This window comes from Engystomops pustulosus, chromosome 10, assembly GCF_040894005.1.
Source record: "Engystomops pustulosus chromosome 10, aEngPut4.maternal, whole genome shotgun sequence".
Classification (NCBI taxonomy): domain Eukaryota; kingdom Metazoa; phylum Chordata; class Amphibia; order Anura; family Leptodactylidae; genus Engystomops; species Engystomops pustulosus.
In genome coordinates, this window is record NC_092420.1 from 63,133,884 (window position 1) to 63,151,861 (window position 17,978).

A 17,978-nucleotide genomic window follows, 5' to 3' on the forward strand; every position below is an offset into this window, starting at 1 on the left:
GTGATGGCTAACCTTTTAGAGACCGAGTGCCCAAACTACAACAATGACCCGCTTATTTATCGCAAAGTGCAAACATAGAAATTTAATTTGTGATTTATACTCCCTTCTCTGTCACAGTTTTCATTGATACCAGCACCCTGAGGACACCAATAAAGCAGAAAATAGTCCCAGGTACAGCTGTCACTTTAAAATATCTCTGTGCACAGCAAGTCCTGGGCTGTCTGGGACTGCAGGAAGATACCTGGAGTCATCTCTGGTGACGGCCTGAGTGCCCACAGAAAGGGCTCCGAGTGCCACCTCTGGCACCAGTGCCACAGGTTAGCCATCACTGCTATATACCACTAGTCTCTGTGGACGTCTCCTGAGCTCTGAACTAGCAGCCCCTAGGATGCGATACTATATACCACTAGTCTCTGTGGACGTCTCCTGAGCTCTGAACTAGCAGCCCCTAGGATGCGATACTATATACCACTAGTCTCTGTGGACGTCTCCTGAGCTCTGAACTAGCAGCCCCTAGGATGTGATACTATATACCACTAGTCACTGAGGACGTCTCCTGAGCTCTGAACTAGCAGCCCCTAGGATGCGATACTATATACCACTAGTCTCTGTGGACGTCTCCTGAGCTCTGAACTAGCAGCCCCTAGGATGTGATACTATATACCACTAGTCACTGAGGACGTCTCCTGAGCTCTGAACTAGCAGCCCCTAGGATTTGATACTATATACCACTAGTCACTGTGGGAGTCTCCTGAGCTCTTTAGTTGCATCCCCACAAGCAGCATGCTAGATAACTCAGGTAACAAGAAACACATTACATGACCAATGTATATTCATGTTTATTGCAGCTGAAGATTAGTAATGTAATACGGTAAGAGTGAAAATTCACAGCAAAAAAGGACAAAGAATTCACAGACGAAAATCTACAGAACAGATGTGCCTGGCCGCGCCTGCGCAGCCACCCCTGTCTTGTCTCTCCAGATCAGGGCGCGCTGTCATCTCTATGGTGCGGACTTCCGGTCACATGTCCTCGCAGCTGCCGGAGCCGCCCAGTGTGTGACAGCCCTGAGCTCCGGGCGGAGCGTGCACCTCCCTTATCTCCTCAGCTCCCGGTGCCAACATCAACATGGACTTCAACGTCAAGAAACTGGCGGCCGATGCCGGGACCTTCCTCAGCAGAGCAGTGCAGGTACTTGGGGGCCGCCATGGTAGGAGGTCGGGGGTGAGAGCTGGGTGGTCTCCAGTGACACGGCAGGGGGCGGCTGTGTGATATCGGTGTAGGGGCACAAGTATAGCGTACAAGGCATCAGTGATCAGATACAGAACAGAGGAGACGTCTACACTCGGTTTTGGTTTAAAAACTGAAAAAAAGGAAGAAAATCTTTGTGTGTGAATACACCCGAAGGCCAAATTCATTTGAACGTTGTTTTTGGCCATGTACTACCCATCTTTTTAGCGGTTGACACCCAGGTGTCACCCGAGTGTGCTCTGTATTTTCAGAACAATATTGTGACCCCTCAAGATGTTGGCGGAAGGCAGTGACATCATTTGTCAGTAACTGGTCGCACACTGATGTCACAGCACACATGCCTTGTACATATATGTGGCCTGCACTTTTTGGGACACCCAGTATTTCTAACGCCAGAAAGATGACAGGAATATGTGACAATCTCCTACATTCATTCCCATGTAATTGTGTTATAATTCATTGACTCTCCCTAGGACATGTCACTAATATGACATTGGGGACTCCAGTTGATGGCAGTCAGAAGCAGACAGCTCCGTCTATTAGTAGTGGCAGTTTAGGTTCACTGCAGGTTCCCCATCTATGGAGCCAAGCTTCAGTAAGCCCACCCAGCCCTCATATAGACGTCCTCCACCATCAGCTGATAACAGGGGTTGTTACCCACCACCAATGATACTAATCTCTATAAATCGCCAGCATATTCCGTAGCGCTTTAATCCCATAAAGAAACCACTTCCTTTACAAGCAGGATGTAGAGATTCGGGTAATTGACTAAGTTTTGTTTGCAAACGCCTTATAGCTTTTTCCACTTGCTTTTTCTTTTTGCTAGAAATCTCCAGACCTTACATAGTGTAGACAAGGATCTAGTACCAGGTATAGCTGCCCATCACAGAGAGTGAGGGAGTGTACACTGCCCAGAATTATTAGGTACTTTTTTCGTGAGGTAACTTTCACATTACATGGAGGCATATAGTGACTGCTGCCGGCCATCTCACTTTTAGATGCATTGGATTGTGTTGGAGAATAAACTTATTACTTTGATTTTTGTTTTTTGGGGTAGACATGTTATCGGCTAGTTTAAAGGAGCTGCCTCGAAGTGGAAAAACATGGCTGTTTCCTTTCAAAAACATCTCTCCTCCCGTCCATGGGTAATATTGCAACTAAGCTCCATTCATCTCTGTGCAGCTGAGCTGCAATACCAGCACAACCATGGCCTGTTGTGGAGCTGTTTTTGGAAGAAAGCAGCCATGTTCTTCCACCTCTAGACAACCCCTCTAATAAGTAAGGGTAGGAATCTAGCAAAACAACCCCAGTCACCACATTCCCCCAATAAATCAGAGTGCAGAGTAGCACTGTATGGTATTTCTGCTTCACATGATCCTCAACCAGTGTCATGAAGAAAAAAACTAGACCAGCACCCTAGGACCCCAATGTGCGAAGATCTGTGGGAAAAATCATACTTGAAGGGCATCTACCACCAGGATGAAGGACTGTATGCTAATTACCCTGAGGAGCTCCAAGCTCCATTAACACCTAAGGAGCCTAGAGCCCCTCAGGCTCATTTTTATACAGTCCTTCATCCTGGTGGTAGATGCCCTTTAAGCCAAGCAGGGTATGGTTACACTTTACTTACATCCTCCAAACATGGGGGTTGTATATTTCTGTCCATTTAGGGCCAGTACAGACTACCAACTGTTTTGTGGGGAATAAGGGATTTGCATAATAAATAACTGATGCAAGGAGTCCCCTATTATGTGGTTCGTCCATGAAAAGGACCACCACAATTGTGCACCGGCAGCCTAAGGATAGTAGACCCACATCACTTCTGCAACTCACACCATCAGAAATAACCATAATAGTGTGAATATGGTTCAGATGATCCACAGTCGGGCCAGGAAATGCACAGCCACATCACATCCTGAATATAGCTGTGTGAATGGGCCCCTTTTCTCTATCTAGGTTGGGCCCCGGGAGGTGTTGACAGTGCACCGCCCTAGCCTCTGGGTGCTGTTTAGATCTGGCTGGACAACACTCTGACCCATAGTTATCAGATTGCTGGAATACTAGCCGAGTGTGTCACCATCCTTCACATTGTGTGCAGTGCTAAATGTAAGGGGACACGGGAATCCAATAAACCAAGTTTTGTGGATGTGAGAGCTGACGTATACATGTCGTTTTCTACATCATATGATCGTCTGTCATGTGGTCCTAAGTGGTTAATGGATAAGAACAAGTGCAGCCATTCAGCCTAAGATATTACCCATCTGATGTTCTGTAATAAAGCCTGAAGATGGATTTATACGGGAGCTTCAAGTTTACTTACTGCAAAAATGCCAAATTCTCTACCTCTGAGCTACTGTATATCTTCTCCTATAATCCTCCGGATTACACAGTCACATTGCAGCGTGGAGCCACTGAGTAATGGAGTCACCGTCTTGCAGGGCTTGTCCTGGTTATTTATGAGATTTGACTGCTGGGTCCTGCATCGATCATGAGAACAGGTGTCTCACTTTTAAGGATCCCGTTCTGCTTGGAGTGGTGGGGGGCTCTGTTTACTATCCATGGGACGGCTGGGGATGATGGAGATCGGTAATATCTACATCTGATGAATAGAAAATGGTGTAATAATGCATTTGTACGATTTGATGCTCCATTCACATGGGGGAACAGCCCTCCTGTTCCTGTACAGGACACTGAAAAATCTGAAGTTTATCCCCTGTTCTGTTCATGGGGGATAGTGTACAAAATGCAGTATGTAAGGTGACGAGCCAAAGCACCTCATTTTACCAGAAAAAAAATTATTGAGTATAAACCTAGAGTGGGACATGCATTGGTTGCTGCCCTTCCATCCTTAGTGAAATTCCCCATACAGCCCCCTGAAAAACTTGGCTTGTACTAAAGTATATGCAGTTTCTGTCAAATGTGTCCCATTGCTTGGTAGGGGTTAAAAAATATGTGCATAAAACTTTTTTTCCATCCATGTTTCTTATTGCATGGAAATCTATTTTCATTCCTTTTTTTTTAGCACAGCCGGAGAGAGCCTTTGATAACGATTCCAATGAGACCTGTATCATGCTGCTGGCTTCTTCCTAGCCTCAGATATATCTGGTATATATTACATTAGATTCGGCTATTCCTGATGTAGGTGGCCACTTCCAGGTTGTGACATCGGCTCAGGGCAATGAAACCAGAAGAGGTACTTTAATCATATTTTCCTCTTCCCTCCCACAGTTTACAGAGGAGAAGCTTGGCCAGGCAGAAAAGACAGAGCTCGATGCCCACCTTGAGAACCTGCTTGGCAAGGCTGAAACCACCAAACTATGGACTGAAAAGATCATGAAGCAAACAGAAGTGTTATTACAGCCAAACCCAAGTAAGTCTTCACCCTGCACTAAAGCCTTGTGCATCGGCTGCTCTACATTTATGCAGAGAGATCTTGATGAAAGTTCTCAAAGGACAACTTGGAAAGGGTTAAAAAAACAGAAATTTGCTGACTACCTCCTAAATGTAATAGATGAACATGTTTAGAGTTCATAGCTGCCTATTAGTCAGATGTTTACTTGACTAAATCATCATAAAATCTCTAAAACGGAAATAACCAAAAATCTGCTTTTCAGCTGTAAACCTTAAGATGGCCACAACCTGCAAAATATAGTGATTAAACACATTAAAAAGTTAATTCGCCCCTAACCTTATGCCTTTCCAAAGTTTAGCTGCTGATAAGGTCAGTATTTATTTATCTTGTGCCCAAGACTGTCACTTTTTAAATGTTAAATCTCAATATCCAAGATTCTTGATGCCAGGGATCCAAAGTTTTGGCTCCTATAATCCAGGACGTATCTCATATGCTCCTGTCCATAAAGGTGCCACCCAGTGAGGATGTATGAGATAGGTCCTTGGTGATTAGAGTTAAAGGAAACCTACCATTTAGAGTGGCAGGGATAAGCTGTAAGTACCGAGCACCAGCTCAGGGTGAGCTGGTGCCGGTACTTACTTTCGTTAGTGTTATAAACCACGGTATCGCGGTTTTAACACTTTTTAAACTTTGGAGCAGAAGAGGCTTTGGAGCTGCGTGCGCACGATCGCGCCTACATAGGAAATAGCGGAGATGTTGCACGGTCGCGCGCAGCTCCGAAGCCCCTTCTGCTCTAAAGTTTAAAAAGTGTTAAAACCGCGATACCGCGGTTTATAACACTAACGAAAGTAAGTACCGGCACCAGCTCACCCTGAGCTGGTGCTCGGTGCTTATAGCTTACCCCGGCCATTCTAAATGGTAGGTTTCCTTTAAGGGACCATGCCTATATTATTTTGTGATGATGTATCACTAGGACCTGTAGTCTTTGCAAAGCATAGTGGCTAGGAGCCCCACTGTGCAAGGAAATGCAGATAAGGGGCTACAGAACTTATACAGGATCGATTGGGGTCAAAGACGTTAGACCTCGGCCATTTCAGTTATGGGATCTGAAACTCTTTTATCCCTAATATCTTTGGTCTATTTTATGTTGGTCACCAGGAATTGTTTGGTCCATCTCATGTGCTGGAGTTATTCACGCAAATTAAGAACAATTGTACCCTTAGTCTTCTGAAGATTTGATTGTTCCATAACTGTATTGTTGGTATATGTCTATAATTTACCATAAAGTATTCTATAAAGATTACAACTAAAGATTATTATACCCCAGTAACCTATGATTCAATACAAAGAGATTCTGCAAAATATGTACTGCACTTGTTTAAAAAGAAGCTTGTTACCAGCTCAGCCAGTCATTTTTATTTTTTGGCTCAGATAAATTCTTTGATAAAAATTAAAACAAATACAGGCAGATCCAGAAAATTTTTTTTGTCCCTGTAACAATTGAAGTAAAGTAACATCCAGAGAGCTTCACCAGAGGTCACAGTGGGCAGAGAGGTCCGTCTGTAACCAGGGGTCGTCTATAAGTGCAGTGTCCTTAAGTCGGGGACCGCCTGTGGTACGACTTGACCTGATATAATCTTCCTACTATCTGTCTGACAGAACCATTGTCCCATGCTGTGACCCCTTGATTTGCTGTTGACAATAATGAAACGGTGGGGCTACTATGCACGGCCCAGGGGTGGCCTGATACTGTGTAGCCTCATCTATGCCCAATCTATAGGGCCCAGCTGTACTCATTGTAATAAGCACAGTATTGATCCATCATTGTCACATTGCAGCAAAGGCGGTAACTATTACTGAGGGACAAAATAATAGAAAGATTGGGACGTGGGGTGCTGAGAAAGCCAGATATAAAGAAATGTACAATTTCACAACATACGATATAAGGCAAGATTTAAAGGGTTTCGTTGGCCACATAGTATCTACCCTCACACCCAAAAACATCATTTGTTCCTTGTGTTGAACGACCATGCACATGGTCCCATAGCTTACTATAGACTCATGCACATGGCTATGGTTTCCACAGCCCCATGCAGGACCCGGCTGCACAGACCGGTGGCCATTGATAATCATTGCCTTACATCTTTTGTTTAGTTTTCTAGCAGATTGATTGGAGTTCTTGATATTGGACCTCTCCTGGTTTTGGATCATAATGATTGAAGACCGTAGTAACAAGTGTGAACTGGCCTTTTATAAGTTTGTCTCATCTCTCCAGACAGGTTGGATAAGAGCATATATATTTATCGCTCTAATTCATTACTATATGATGGATGCGCCAGATGCGTTCTCCTACTGAATGATAATTTTGGATTTAACACTTTGTTGTCATGGCCTCCACACTTTTGAAAATCTCTCTCATCATCTTAGCATTTTAGCTTTGATATGTTGACACAGGTTAATTTATTAGTTCATTTTGCCGGGGATTTCCTCTGACATGTTGCCTTTGTTTCTTACGACTCCCCTAGGCTTGTTTTTATACAGGGACTTTAAGGAATCGTCTTTGTGTTTATCTGATAATGGCCGTCTTCCTGTGACCCAATCCCCCTTTTCCTTCCTCTGTTTCACCAGCTAGACTCTACTGGGAATTTAATATAATATCTTGGAAAGACTGTGACTACTTGGAACATATTCTGATTGAGAAATAGTCTTCCTATTTATGTGTTTTGCCATAAAAATAAGACCAGATGTAACCGGGATTGATGGTATTTCCTTGGCTGATGATACCGGTTATCAAATAGCTGAACGGAGGGATGGACCGTCCAGAACTGCTGCGCTGGGGAGACCTAAAAAGTGGATGAAGCCTTTATATCAATCCTCTCCTGGTACCTAGACGGCCTCTCTATCCACATGTAGTTTAGTTGAGTGGATTCTTGTTTTTTCTGTACAGAATCTGCTACATTTCTGAGTACAGTATATCACTTCACTAGATAAGCCAACACATAAGCTCCAGTCTCTGCCGGGGGAGATTGGTCACGTCCAAGACAATTTCTACTGTGTGATTTAGGACTATTCCCAGTATGGGCTGACAGCTCGGCTGCATTGAAGGACTCCAGATCTGCCTGACTATGTTTGCAGTTGCTAGGGCATACTCAATAAACAGGTAGTTGTTACAGCATACTTGGTTTTTACTGTCCTAGATTTATGCCAGGAAGTTAAGTAAAAAATGCAGATTGTGCCATTGATGTAGTGTTAAAGGGAATAAAGTTTAATTATTAAAGGGGATAAACTGCAGACAGGTGATAGGTATAGGCCCTGGAGAACAGTGTAATGATACCTTTGTGTGTAAGTACCTGCAGCACTGTGAAAAGTGAGATTTTGGGGTGGAAGAGCTTCCTTCTCTTCTCCTCTCCCCTCTGTAATTATCCAACCAAAATCTTTTTTTTTCTTGTCTGTTTTACTGTGCAGTGCTATACAGCTAAAAAATCTTATATAACATATTAAAAGGGGTTATACCAAGTTTGCAAGTTCCTACCTCTGCATAGGATAGTGCAAAATAAGCTGATTGCTGGTGGGGTCCTGTTATTGTGATTGGTTGGCTCGCCTATCTGGTGAACGGGGGTCCATCCACTGTCCTAAGTGGGTTCTGGATACACCTGTACTCAGAAATGTCCAACGCCCCCATTATACTAACGAACGTTCTCGACCCATCCCTCCCCCTACTAGTGAGAACAGGACCACTTTTGGGACCAATATTGGGACCTCCACTGATTTGCATAATCTTCCCAATCCTGTGGCTAGGGGTTAATTTACACACATGGGACAACCCATTCAACAGAAAGCACCAGGGTCTTTTCCCTTATATTTGTAAGATATAGGGGAAACCATCATACCAGGAAGGTGGTGCCCCCTCATAAAGCGGGTGTAGGAGAGTTGGAATAGTTCCAACAAATGTCCGTCTGAGAATCTGGTATCTACAGATCTGAGGTTCCTAATATGAGAGAAAGTTGTTATCTTGTCATGACCATACTTGATTTCTAGTACCCACACTTTGGGTATTTTATAATTCTTGTTTTGCCATCGCTGTTTGATGTGACAGTACAGCCATGCAGATGATTGTCTCTCTCCTTCCATCCTTATACACTTTTCTTTTTCTATTTTTGCTATGTTAGATGCCAGGATAGAAGAACTCGTCTATGAGAAACTCGACAGAAAAGCTCCAAGTCGTCTGAATAACCAGGAGCAGCTTTCCCAGTACATGATTGATGCTGGGAGTGAATTTGGTCCAGGAACAGCATACGGTGAGTATGTGTCATGGCGGTGACTGAGGGTTACATAGCTAACAGTATTCACTCCTTATCATTCTGTTCTGATTCTTTGGAGCAAGATGCTTCATCTACAATGTGACCTGTCCATCAAGAGACCTTTATGACACTCCCCTTTATGGTTATCTTTATTAGGAGGCTTCTATTTTGCTCGTAGCTGCGTTTTGTTTTTGTTACACCAGTGTTCATATTTATGGTACTGTAGCAATCGGACATATACCCGCCATACTATTAATGAACCCATTCTCTGTCAGTTGTACATACAGCACAGGGTCCATTGCTTCTCCTTGGCTATGTCGCACACATCTATTTCTCACATGGAAATTCTGCAAACTCAGCAGTTTTGTCACTGATAGCGTGGCTGGTCTTATATGGGATTATATCATGGACTGCAGGTTGTACTGCTGATAAATGGAGAAGTGCAGAAAGGCAGTCCTTTCTTTAGATGAAAAGATTGCAAGTGGTGTAGAGAAGAAGTGTCATCAATTACTATAGTTCCTTGGAAGTGAATGAGTCCGCACCCCTCCCCAGAGACCAGGGAGCGGCAGGGGATTTGTGTAATTCTAACTAGACCCAATAATTTCTGAAACCTACCATGAGGAGGCTTCTTTGTGGGGATGTGAAAAGGCTAATACATAGTGTTGGACAGTAAAAAAAAAAAATCAAAAGCTTCTTATTTCCAGTTCAGAAAACGGCATGTGTGAACAAGCCCTAAGAGCTATTTGTCTGCTAATGTGCTCAATGTACAGTGAATTGTTCAAAAGGGTTAAACAAGTATGTGCACAGTACATATCCGCCGGCAGCGTGTAAACTACCATCCCTGCAGCAATCTCCCTATGACAATTTCCACAACCAATAGTTCAAAAGTTATTTCAAAATGTTTGCAGATTTGAGCCCAAAATGTGTCAATTACAGTGTTTTTGTTGAATTTTGAAACTAGAATTGGAAGCAATTTGCTTACGGAGACTGTTGCGAATGTGATATTGATATACCCTAAGATGAGATTGTTAAAGGGGGTTTCCAATATTCATTGAAACCTTTGGGAAATTTTCACATGACGTTTTTTGCATCTTCCTGACATATGCTGAAACATATACATTTAAAAATTGACAAAAACTGAAGGCTTTTGTGTCATCCGTCTACATTTATTTGACATATACGTCTAATATGTCATATACCTTATATACTCGAGTATAAGCCTAGTCTTTCAACACAAAATTTGTGCTCAAAAACCCTAACTCGGCTTATACTCGAGTCAACTAAAACCATAAAGTCAAAACTCACTTTTCTGACATCACCTGTAGGTCCTCTTCTGTCTGAGACAGTCTGAGACAGAAGAGGACCTATGGGAGACGTCAGAAAGATGAGTACAGTGTTATTTTTTTTCCTGCTACAGGGGCTGGGCAGGCTGTATGCTACAGGGGCTGGGCAGGCTGTATGCTACAGGGGCTGGGCAGGCTGTATGCTACAGGGGCTGGCAGACTATATACTGGGAGGCCGTAACCAATGCATTTCCCACCCTCGGCTTATACTTGAGTCAATAGGTTTTCCCAGTTTTTTTGTGTTGAAATTAGGGGTTTCGGCTTATACTCGGGTCGGCTTATACACGAGTATATACGGTATATGTTCTGTCCGTTTTTTTTTCACTTTAAAAACATATACGTTCAATTCCGTTTTCTACTTCTTATTTCTTCATCGTTTATCCTGGTCTCTGGATACCAGGACTTCTCTCCAGATCTCTATCCTTCTTCCTATAGAACTGAAAGTGAATCCCTTGCTATGTATCGCACTGGGTTATGTAATACGCTACGTGTTTATACACAGCCCCCATGTACTGGGATTACATTCACTTTCAATCTGATCCTCTTACTGGTTATGTGCGGAGGGTAACATAACTTCTTCTTACCATTTCAGGAAATGCTCTCATCAAATGTGGGGAAACACAGAGGCGAATAGGAGGAGCTCACCGGGAGCTTGTACAGACTGGAGCCATTAACTTTCTCACTCCCTTGAGGAATTTTATAGAAGGAGATTATAAAACCATATCTGTAAGTATAGCGCAGGCCAGACAGACCTCTGTGATGATGATGATGGTGCACAAGTCATCCAGTGACTCATTGAACAATCCTATTCCTGTTTAACAAGTTTTTGAAGTATATAGTAAGGAAAACTATTAGGCTCTTGTGGAGAATGACTGTCCATCATTTGTACAAGGTTTATTATAAAGTCATATTTGTGCCATTTTGTTCCATGATCTATATTTTACCATGGGATAGAGAGAATTTTGTTTCTTTCCAAATGTAATCAGTGTACGGTAATAGTTAAAATGTTGCACAAAATAGTAGCTGTAATCCTCTCTCCCTTATAAGCCTAAAATAAGCCATGGGTTCGGCGGCAGATTACCGCTATTTGCTGGTCTGTACGTGGACGTAATTTCAAACCATGCGTAGCCTTAAGGGGATCCTGTCACCAGATTATACCCCATTAAACTACTGTGAAATAAAAAATAATCACCTAAGTCATGTGAAAATGAACAGAGAAGAGTCATATTTACCGTTACCTGATATGAGTATAGGGCTACATGGAGACGGCTCGCGTCTTTAGTTCTATAGTACCTAGAAACATGACTTGTGATTCTGTGATCTACAGAACCAGACTTGGACAGTTAAAAAGACAGGAATAGCATGTTTATCTGCAGTTCACATAGCGAACAATGTTCTCTAGAAGGGACTCCAAACATCAAGATGATATAAGAAGCAAGGAACCCCAGTGCACCAAAAAAAAAAAAAAAATGGGAGTAGTGACCTTTGATCACGGCTGTTGTATGAATGTATTGCTTGGCACATATAGAAATGTCATGAGCTCACACATTGTTTTCCCCTCTGCTAGCTGTCATTCATACTTTGCCTTTTTCTGTGAAGTTTTCTAGTAAAACCCTGGAATCGGTTCTTCCGCACGATGAAGAAAACTTTGCTATGAACTGTTGTCTATGTCTCAGGTTTTATTTCACGTATCACTTTTTGAGCTATTATGCAACAGATGTAGTAACTCTTCTCCTCCGACTTTCTCCTTCCCTCAGAGAGAACGGAAACTCTTGCAGAATAAGAGGTTGGATTTGGACGCTGCAAAGACCCGATTGAAAAAAGCCAAAGTTGCAGAAGCCAGAGCTTCAGTAAGTAGATGCTATGACAAATGAGTGGAAAAAAACCTCACACATACTCCCTGTGGTTAGCCGGGCTGAATAGCTGACCTGACAACATGTGCTCTTTGTGGTGCACAATCGGAACGTCCCAGATTCCTGTTGTATAGACTCAATCCTGTGTGAAAGGCTCCGGCCTGGGGTGACGGTGTATAGCAGAGCGAACGTTGCACAGAGGATCTAGTGAGAACACTATCTTCTCTGTCTGTAGTCATCCGCACCATTTATCTCCTCTGCTAATAATTAACAAAAGTAAAAGCGGAAATCTGTGTCCTCTCAGTCTTAGGACTCACAGGACTTCCCTCTACGATCAGACATTGTACAATAAATGGAGCGATTCATCTTCAGCATTTGGACTATTCTAGATGTTAAAGGAGTTTTCACATTTAAGACGTTCTTCCCATATAGAAGATAAATGAATGATCGCTGGTGGTCTGACCACTGAACCCCTCATTATTTGGAGAAACGAGCCCCAACAAGACCCCATGAGCCGCGCTGGGATGGCTAATAATTCCTGAGTTGATCATCCTGTAGTCACTACACTAAGTCCAAAAGAAACCAGTGGAGTGTAGGACAGGTTTGTGGAAAGAGAATAAATGTCTGAAATGATGGCACCCCTTATATGTTTGAGTTAGAAACACACCTCAAAAGGGTTCTTTCAAAAATTGCACATCACAGTTTTTTCTGGGTTGTGCTGGGTTTTGCAGTTTAGTTCCATTTTCTTCAATGGTTCTGAACTGTAGTACTACAGTACCACTTGTCAGAGTGTCGCAGAAAAAAAATCATTTCACGTCCGGTTAGGGGATAACTTACTGAACCCCCCCCATGGATCATGAGTACTGGGGTCTGTTATACCCCCAAATGAATAGAACAGCAGGCGCTGGAACCCCACCAATCAGTGGTTGTTCCCATTCCTCTGGATTGGGAATAACTTGTTTTTTTTACTGGAATATCTCTTTAAAAGGAATCTGTCACCATGATTTACCTTCCTGAGCAAACTTCTATGTAATGGCACCCCATACCTGTTTTTAATTTCCAGCTGCTAGAAGTTAAGGTTAGACATATGGAAATGGAAACGCCCCTAAAGCTCTGTAGCCTCAGACATGGTAATAACAATTCCCTCTTCCAGCACTTTCCCTCATCCTTCTCCCTACAGCTGTCCCTCCAGGGTCCATTGAGATGTGGAACCCAAGGCCCCGTGCTAAAGCATGTCAGCCTAATTGTGCATATTTAGTTTTTTTCCTGAAAACGCATTCAGTATATACAGAGATGTGGGATTGAATGAATCTCCTAAATGGTAACCCACTCATACCGCTGTGTCATATAGCATTTTTTCCTCAGGTAGTCAGTAAATTGAATGACAGGCTGTCAAAACATCTTGCTAGGTGTAGGTTTAAGTAGGATAAATCTCCTTGAAGTGCTGCGACTACTCATACAATAGTTGTACACCAGTCATCTGCATTTGACTTGCAGATTCTCATTTGGATGTCCCAGTGATGAGTGACATGTTGTGTCATAGGGACGAGCTCTGATATAGAGACTTCAGTGTGACTGGGACACGTGTTACCATGTGCAAAGTCATTGTGAGCGGCTTTACAGCAAGTTGTGGGGTTTAATCCACAAGCCGGTACAGCAAATGTCCATCAGTTTGATAACTATAAAGATCTGTCTTTTGTAGGTTTTTTTTTTTCTGTTGGATTTGTAAGGAATCTGATAGCAGCCATCTTTTGTTTTCTTCCAAATCCACAATACAATAAGAACCTTAGTACAGGGTTCATGAATGGACATACATTAAAGAGGTTTGTGAGGGCATCCTATGTACCCCCATCGCACCTCTCATATTACCACAGAGATTGCCGGAGCAGCTGGTTGTGCATGGCCGCGCACCATAGATTGCTGAGTAATCACTATGGAATCTCTATAGCTCAATAGAGACAAACGGGGCGGCCCGCGCATGTGTGACTGGCTGCTCCAGCAACGGGTAGTATAATCACACCCCCTTTCTCGTGATCATCACTGTGACCCCCACTGATCAGCAAATTGGGCCCTATCATGTTGACAGGACCTAACTTGCTTTGTGGGAAAACCTCTTTAAGATATTCCCCCTCCTAGGAGCAGACTGAATCCTGTTCTTGTGGATGTGTCTCCACTTAATTTACTGTGCAGAAATGAATATGTTCTGAAGATTTGTCTATTTTTTTTGCCAGGATCCAGGTATTTGATGTGGCGTTGTGTCCTATGCACTGATTATATTGACTTTCTTTGATCAGATCCTTACTTTATTCTTTTTTTGTCTTTGTACATGTGCACTTAAGCAATTACACCCCCCTGAGCCTGAGCGGGATGCCGGCTTTATGGTAAATTTGTCTTACATGCTGAGCGTGTTGCATGTAAAGTGGCTGCAGGTTTGTTGGCCTCCCATCACCACTTCATCAGACTTCTTGTGCTTTCTCTTGCACTGTAATGGATTGGGCCTAGTTCAGTCTCATGGAAGATGACGACAAAGTTGGAAAACCAGTTCTTGTTCTTTTTTTTCTTTAATCTGAGATCATTGTAGACGGCTGTATGTATGTTACTATTGTATCGGCCATCAAAAGCGACAATCAGTACTGTGATTTATGCACAATGTATTCTCGCCATTATCTCAGTGCTCTGCAAGAGAACACACATGCATTGTCCTACCTATAGATAAGAGAATTATCCGCCTAGGTCTGTTGTACAATATACAATGTGTATTTCATAGTACGTGCACTGTCCCTCTGTTATATAGATCAACCCTCTCATGTCTGCAGGCCAGGACATCATTCCCTTTAAACCAGTTGTGTGCACCCCTTAGCTTTTAGGACTCTATAACTTCCAGCTTACATGTTGGGAGTTATACTGTCACCTCGATGTTATGTTAAGTTGTTCACCATATGTGCAATTTTCTTTTCTCACTCCCCTTTATAATGTGCAGCATCCCTCTCCACACTTCTATAGGAACGTCTTCACGCTGCCAATCTGGAGGGGCCTGCTGAGCGAGACAAGTACTTTTTATATAATTTCATTAATCTTCTAAAGAAAGCAGCCTACCTCCATGATGTGTATTCACAGTTATATCTCTACCATCTGAATACCCCCTTGCAACAGCTAGAACATTTATCTGGTCATTCAGAATCCGTCTTCTATCCTGGGTTATTCCATTTCATCCCTGTTGAGAGAGTAGAGTAATCCATGACTACAGAGGGTTTGTTTGTAGTCTGTAACCATGGAGACACAATGCTGTAGACACACAACGTTATATAACAATGTAGTGTTTTTATTTCTTATTTTTGTGGACCTCGATTAAAAGGGTTTGAATGGTTTACATGAAGTGACGTCCATGTAGTCAAGCCTCCATTTTACATCCACTTTATTTGGCCATTTTTTGGGGGTACCCTGTATCATCTCATTCCCTAATCCTTTTCAGTAAATCGATCCTGATTTGTATATTTTATCCTGAATTATATCTTTCATTTTTTTTTTTTTTTTAAAACACTAGCATGGTAGTAAATTTTTTCTTACATGTGTATTTTACAGCACAGATTTTGTATTTAAGTGTTTTACAAATACATTTAGTAGAAAACAGTATATACAGTATAATCTATACATGTAATGGGGTGCACCAGCCCTCTCATTCATACATTGGCCAGCAAGTAAGAATGTCCTAAAGAAAATCTATGCCTTCTGCATGGACTGATGTCACTTATGACAAGTCACAGAAACTGTATACCAAGAACATTGATGCCAGAAATGGAAAGAAAATGTTACCAACATAGGACATAGGATTTAGCTGCAGTAAATGCACTGACAGCTCATGTACCTTGTCTCATCTGTAATGTGAGACCAAACTTGGATTTCACAAGTCGCAGCAGTTTGCAAGTAGTAACACGACCGCAGTCGCTTTCCTTAGCTGCAATGAACACCGTGATCCACAGCCTCACAAAATGCATAAATGATAAGGGCCTGATTGATGTGACCCTAAAAGATAAGAGGAGCCTAAGCCCCCATTCCTCCTGTACAACACTCGCTCTGGATGTGTCCCCATGCTGCATTATTTACAGCGCAGGGACAATCCCATAATTTGTGAGCCTGTATATTGCCTGCCTGCTAGGCCTTAGTGATGTTCTGCAGGCTACCTGTGTCATCTGCTCCTCCTGTCACCATGTCTATAGCCGGGGGACATCATGCCTGTCAGCCACAAGGCTTATAGTGGTCACAGAACATCTTGCTATATATGTGTATATCAGTGGTCTCATAAGATGGATATGACCATTATAAGGGTTTGTACAGTAATTCACATATTTCTTCTTGAGACATTTCCATCATCTCCCATCGTCCAGGTCACTGTGTCCTTCAATGTTCATTCACTACCTGGGTTTTTATATAATCCTGAATCATTTCAGTCTCCTCTCATTGTCTGTTTTTCCATCACATTGGGGGCTTGAAGGTAAATTACTGAATGTACCTTGTTCAAAAAGTGAAGCTTTTATTCTGAGGGGATCATTTATTTATTCAATAAAAATGATACATGATGTACGGTAACAGTAAGTTTATTACTGTTGCTTTTACTCTGTCACCTTTTAACCTGTCGCCATAAAAATGAAAATAATTTTGCAGGTAGTGTGTTATAGAGCGGGAGAAGCAGAGCAGGTCCTATCTATAGGCGGAATGTTATAGAGCAGGAGGAGTAGAGTAGATTGTTCATAGTATTCTATCTGTAGCAAGCAAGTTTTAGAGCAGGAGGAACTGAGCAGATTTTACAGTTTTGTAGTGAAGGGTTAACTTTAAATTTTTAATAAAAAATTGAAGTCCTGCAGCTTTAACATTGGACCTCATGACAGTTTTGTATATATTACTTGTCTGCAATTATCTCATTGTTATTAGTGTAAATTGCCTGCAATGTCGATATAAAGGTAAAACAGGATCCACTGTACAAAATAAATCAGAAGTTTTTTTCTGACACTGATTAATAAATTACTCTTTTTTTCAATTTCTTTTATTGACTAAGACTTCTAGAATAATAGCATGTAAAGGTATAGGATAGGAGAATATGTTATGTGTTACATATGTAATTTCCTTTTGTGTCTGTGTCGCTTTTACTGCTGCTCAGGTGTGGACTGATGAAGTGACAAAGGTGAGTATATTCTGTGCCTCATCTGCACTACTGAAGGTTGTTCCCAGGCATTGATTCAGTCTATCATAAGAACATCATTTTGCACATCTGCTGGTTTTATTTATCAATTCCTTGCAGTTTTCTAGATCTCTGCTTGCTGTCCTTCTATAGGAAGCTACTATGTTTACTTCCAGTGGATAGAAATCTGTCCATGGTCATGTGATGTCACAAGCTCTGATTACTTTCTGTGGTATAACGAGCCGTGCGCCTGTCTGACATCTCATGATTTTGGACCTGTTATTATCTACAGGAAGTAAACCGTGAAGCTTACTGTTAGTTGACAGCAAGCAGAGATCTAGATCACCACAAGGGAATTGATAAAGAAAGCATATTGGAAGTTTGAATAACTCTTCATTATACAAATAATATGAATTATTTGTTCAAAGTGGGAAACCCCTTTTAAGAAAGGTTTGTCAAACTGCCTAAATTTTGGAGAAAGCAGCTATTTTATATAAATGGGGGAAACCCCAACCCTCTACATACGATTGTAGTGATGTGATAGCATGTAATATGTGCTAAAATCATGGAAGTACCATAGCACAGCCGCATTGATTTCTTATTGCAAGTAATTTCTGTAGCATCGCCAATTTTCTAGGCCTCGACACAATTGCACAATTTTGGGTATTTGTACCTTTTTTATAGCCAGACTGGAGCAGGACTAC

At 42.1% G+C, this 17,978-nt stretch overlaps 1 protein-coding gene across 3 annotated transcripts in view; it reads left to right on the forward strand.

Annotated features, from left to right (window-relative positions):
• Positions 1 to 998: 998 nt before the first annotated feature.
• SH3GLB1 (SH3 domain containing GRB2 like, endophilin B1) overlaps positions 999 to 17,978 on the forward strand; it is a 29,018-nt gene continuing 12,038 nt past the window's right edge. Inside the window, exons 1-7 of one of the 3 annotated variants that reach the window (XM_072128131.1) lie at positions 999 to 1,189; positions 4,478 to 4,619; positions 8,771 to 8,899; positions 10,838 to 10,971; positions 12,003 to 12,095; positions 14,438 to 14,527; positions 17,254 to 17,277. In XM_072128131.1, the coding sequence (XP_071984232.1) occupies positions 1,127 to 1,189; positions 4,478 to 4,619; positions 8,771 to 8,899; positions 10,838 to 10,971; positions 12,003 to 12,095; positions 14,438 to 14,527; positions 17,254 to 17,277 (675 nt within the window). In that variant the 5' untranslated portion in view covers positions 999 to 1,126. The remainder of the gene's footprint in view (positions 1,190 to 4,477; positions 4,620 to 8,770; positions 8,900 to 10,837; positions 10,972 to 12,002; positions 12,096 to 14,437; positions 14,528 to 17,253; positions 17,278 to 17,978) is intronic. The other 2 variants (XM_072128132.1, XM_072128133.1) reach the window with 2 other exon arrangements.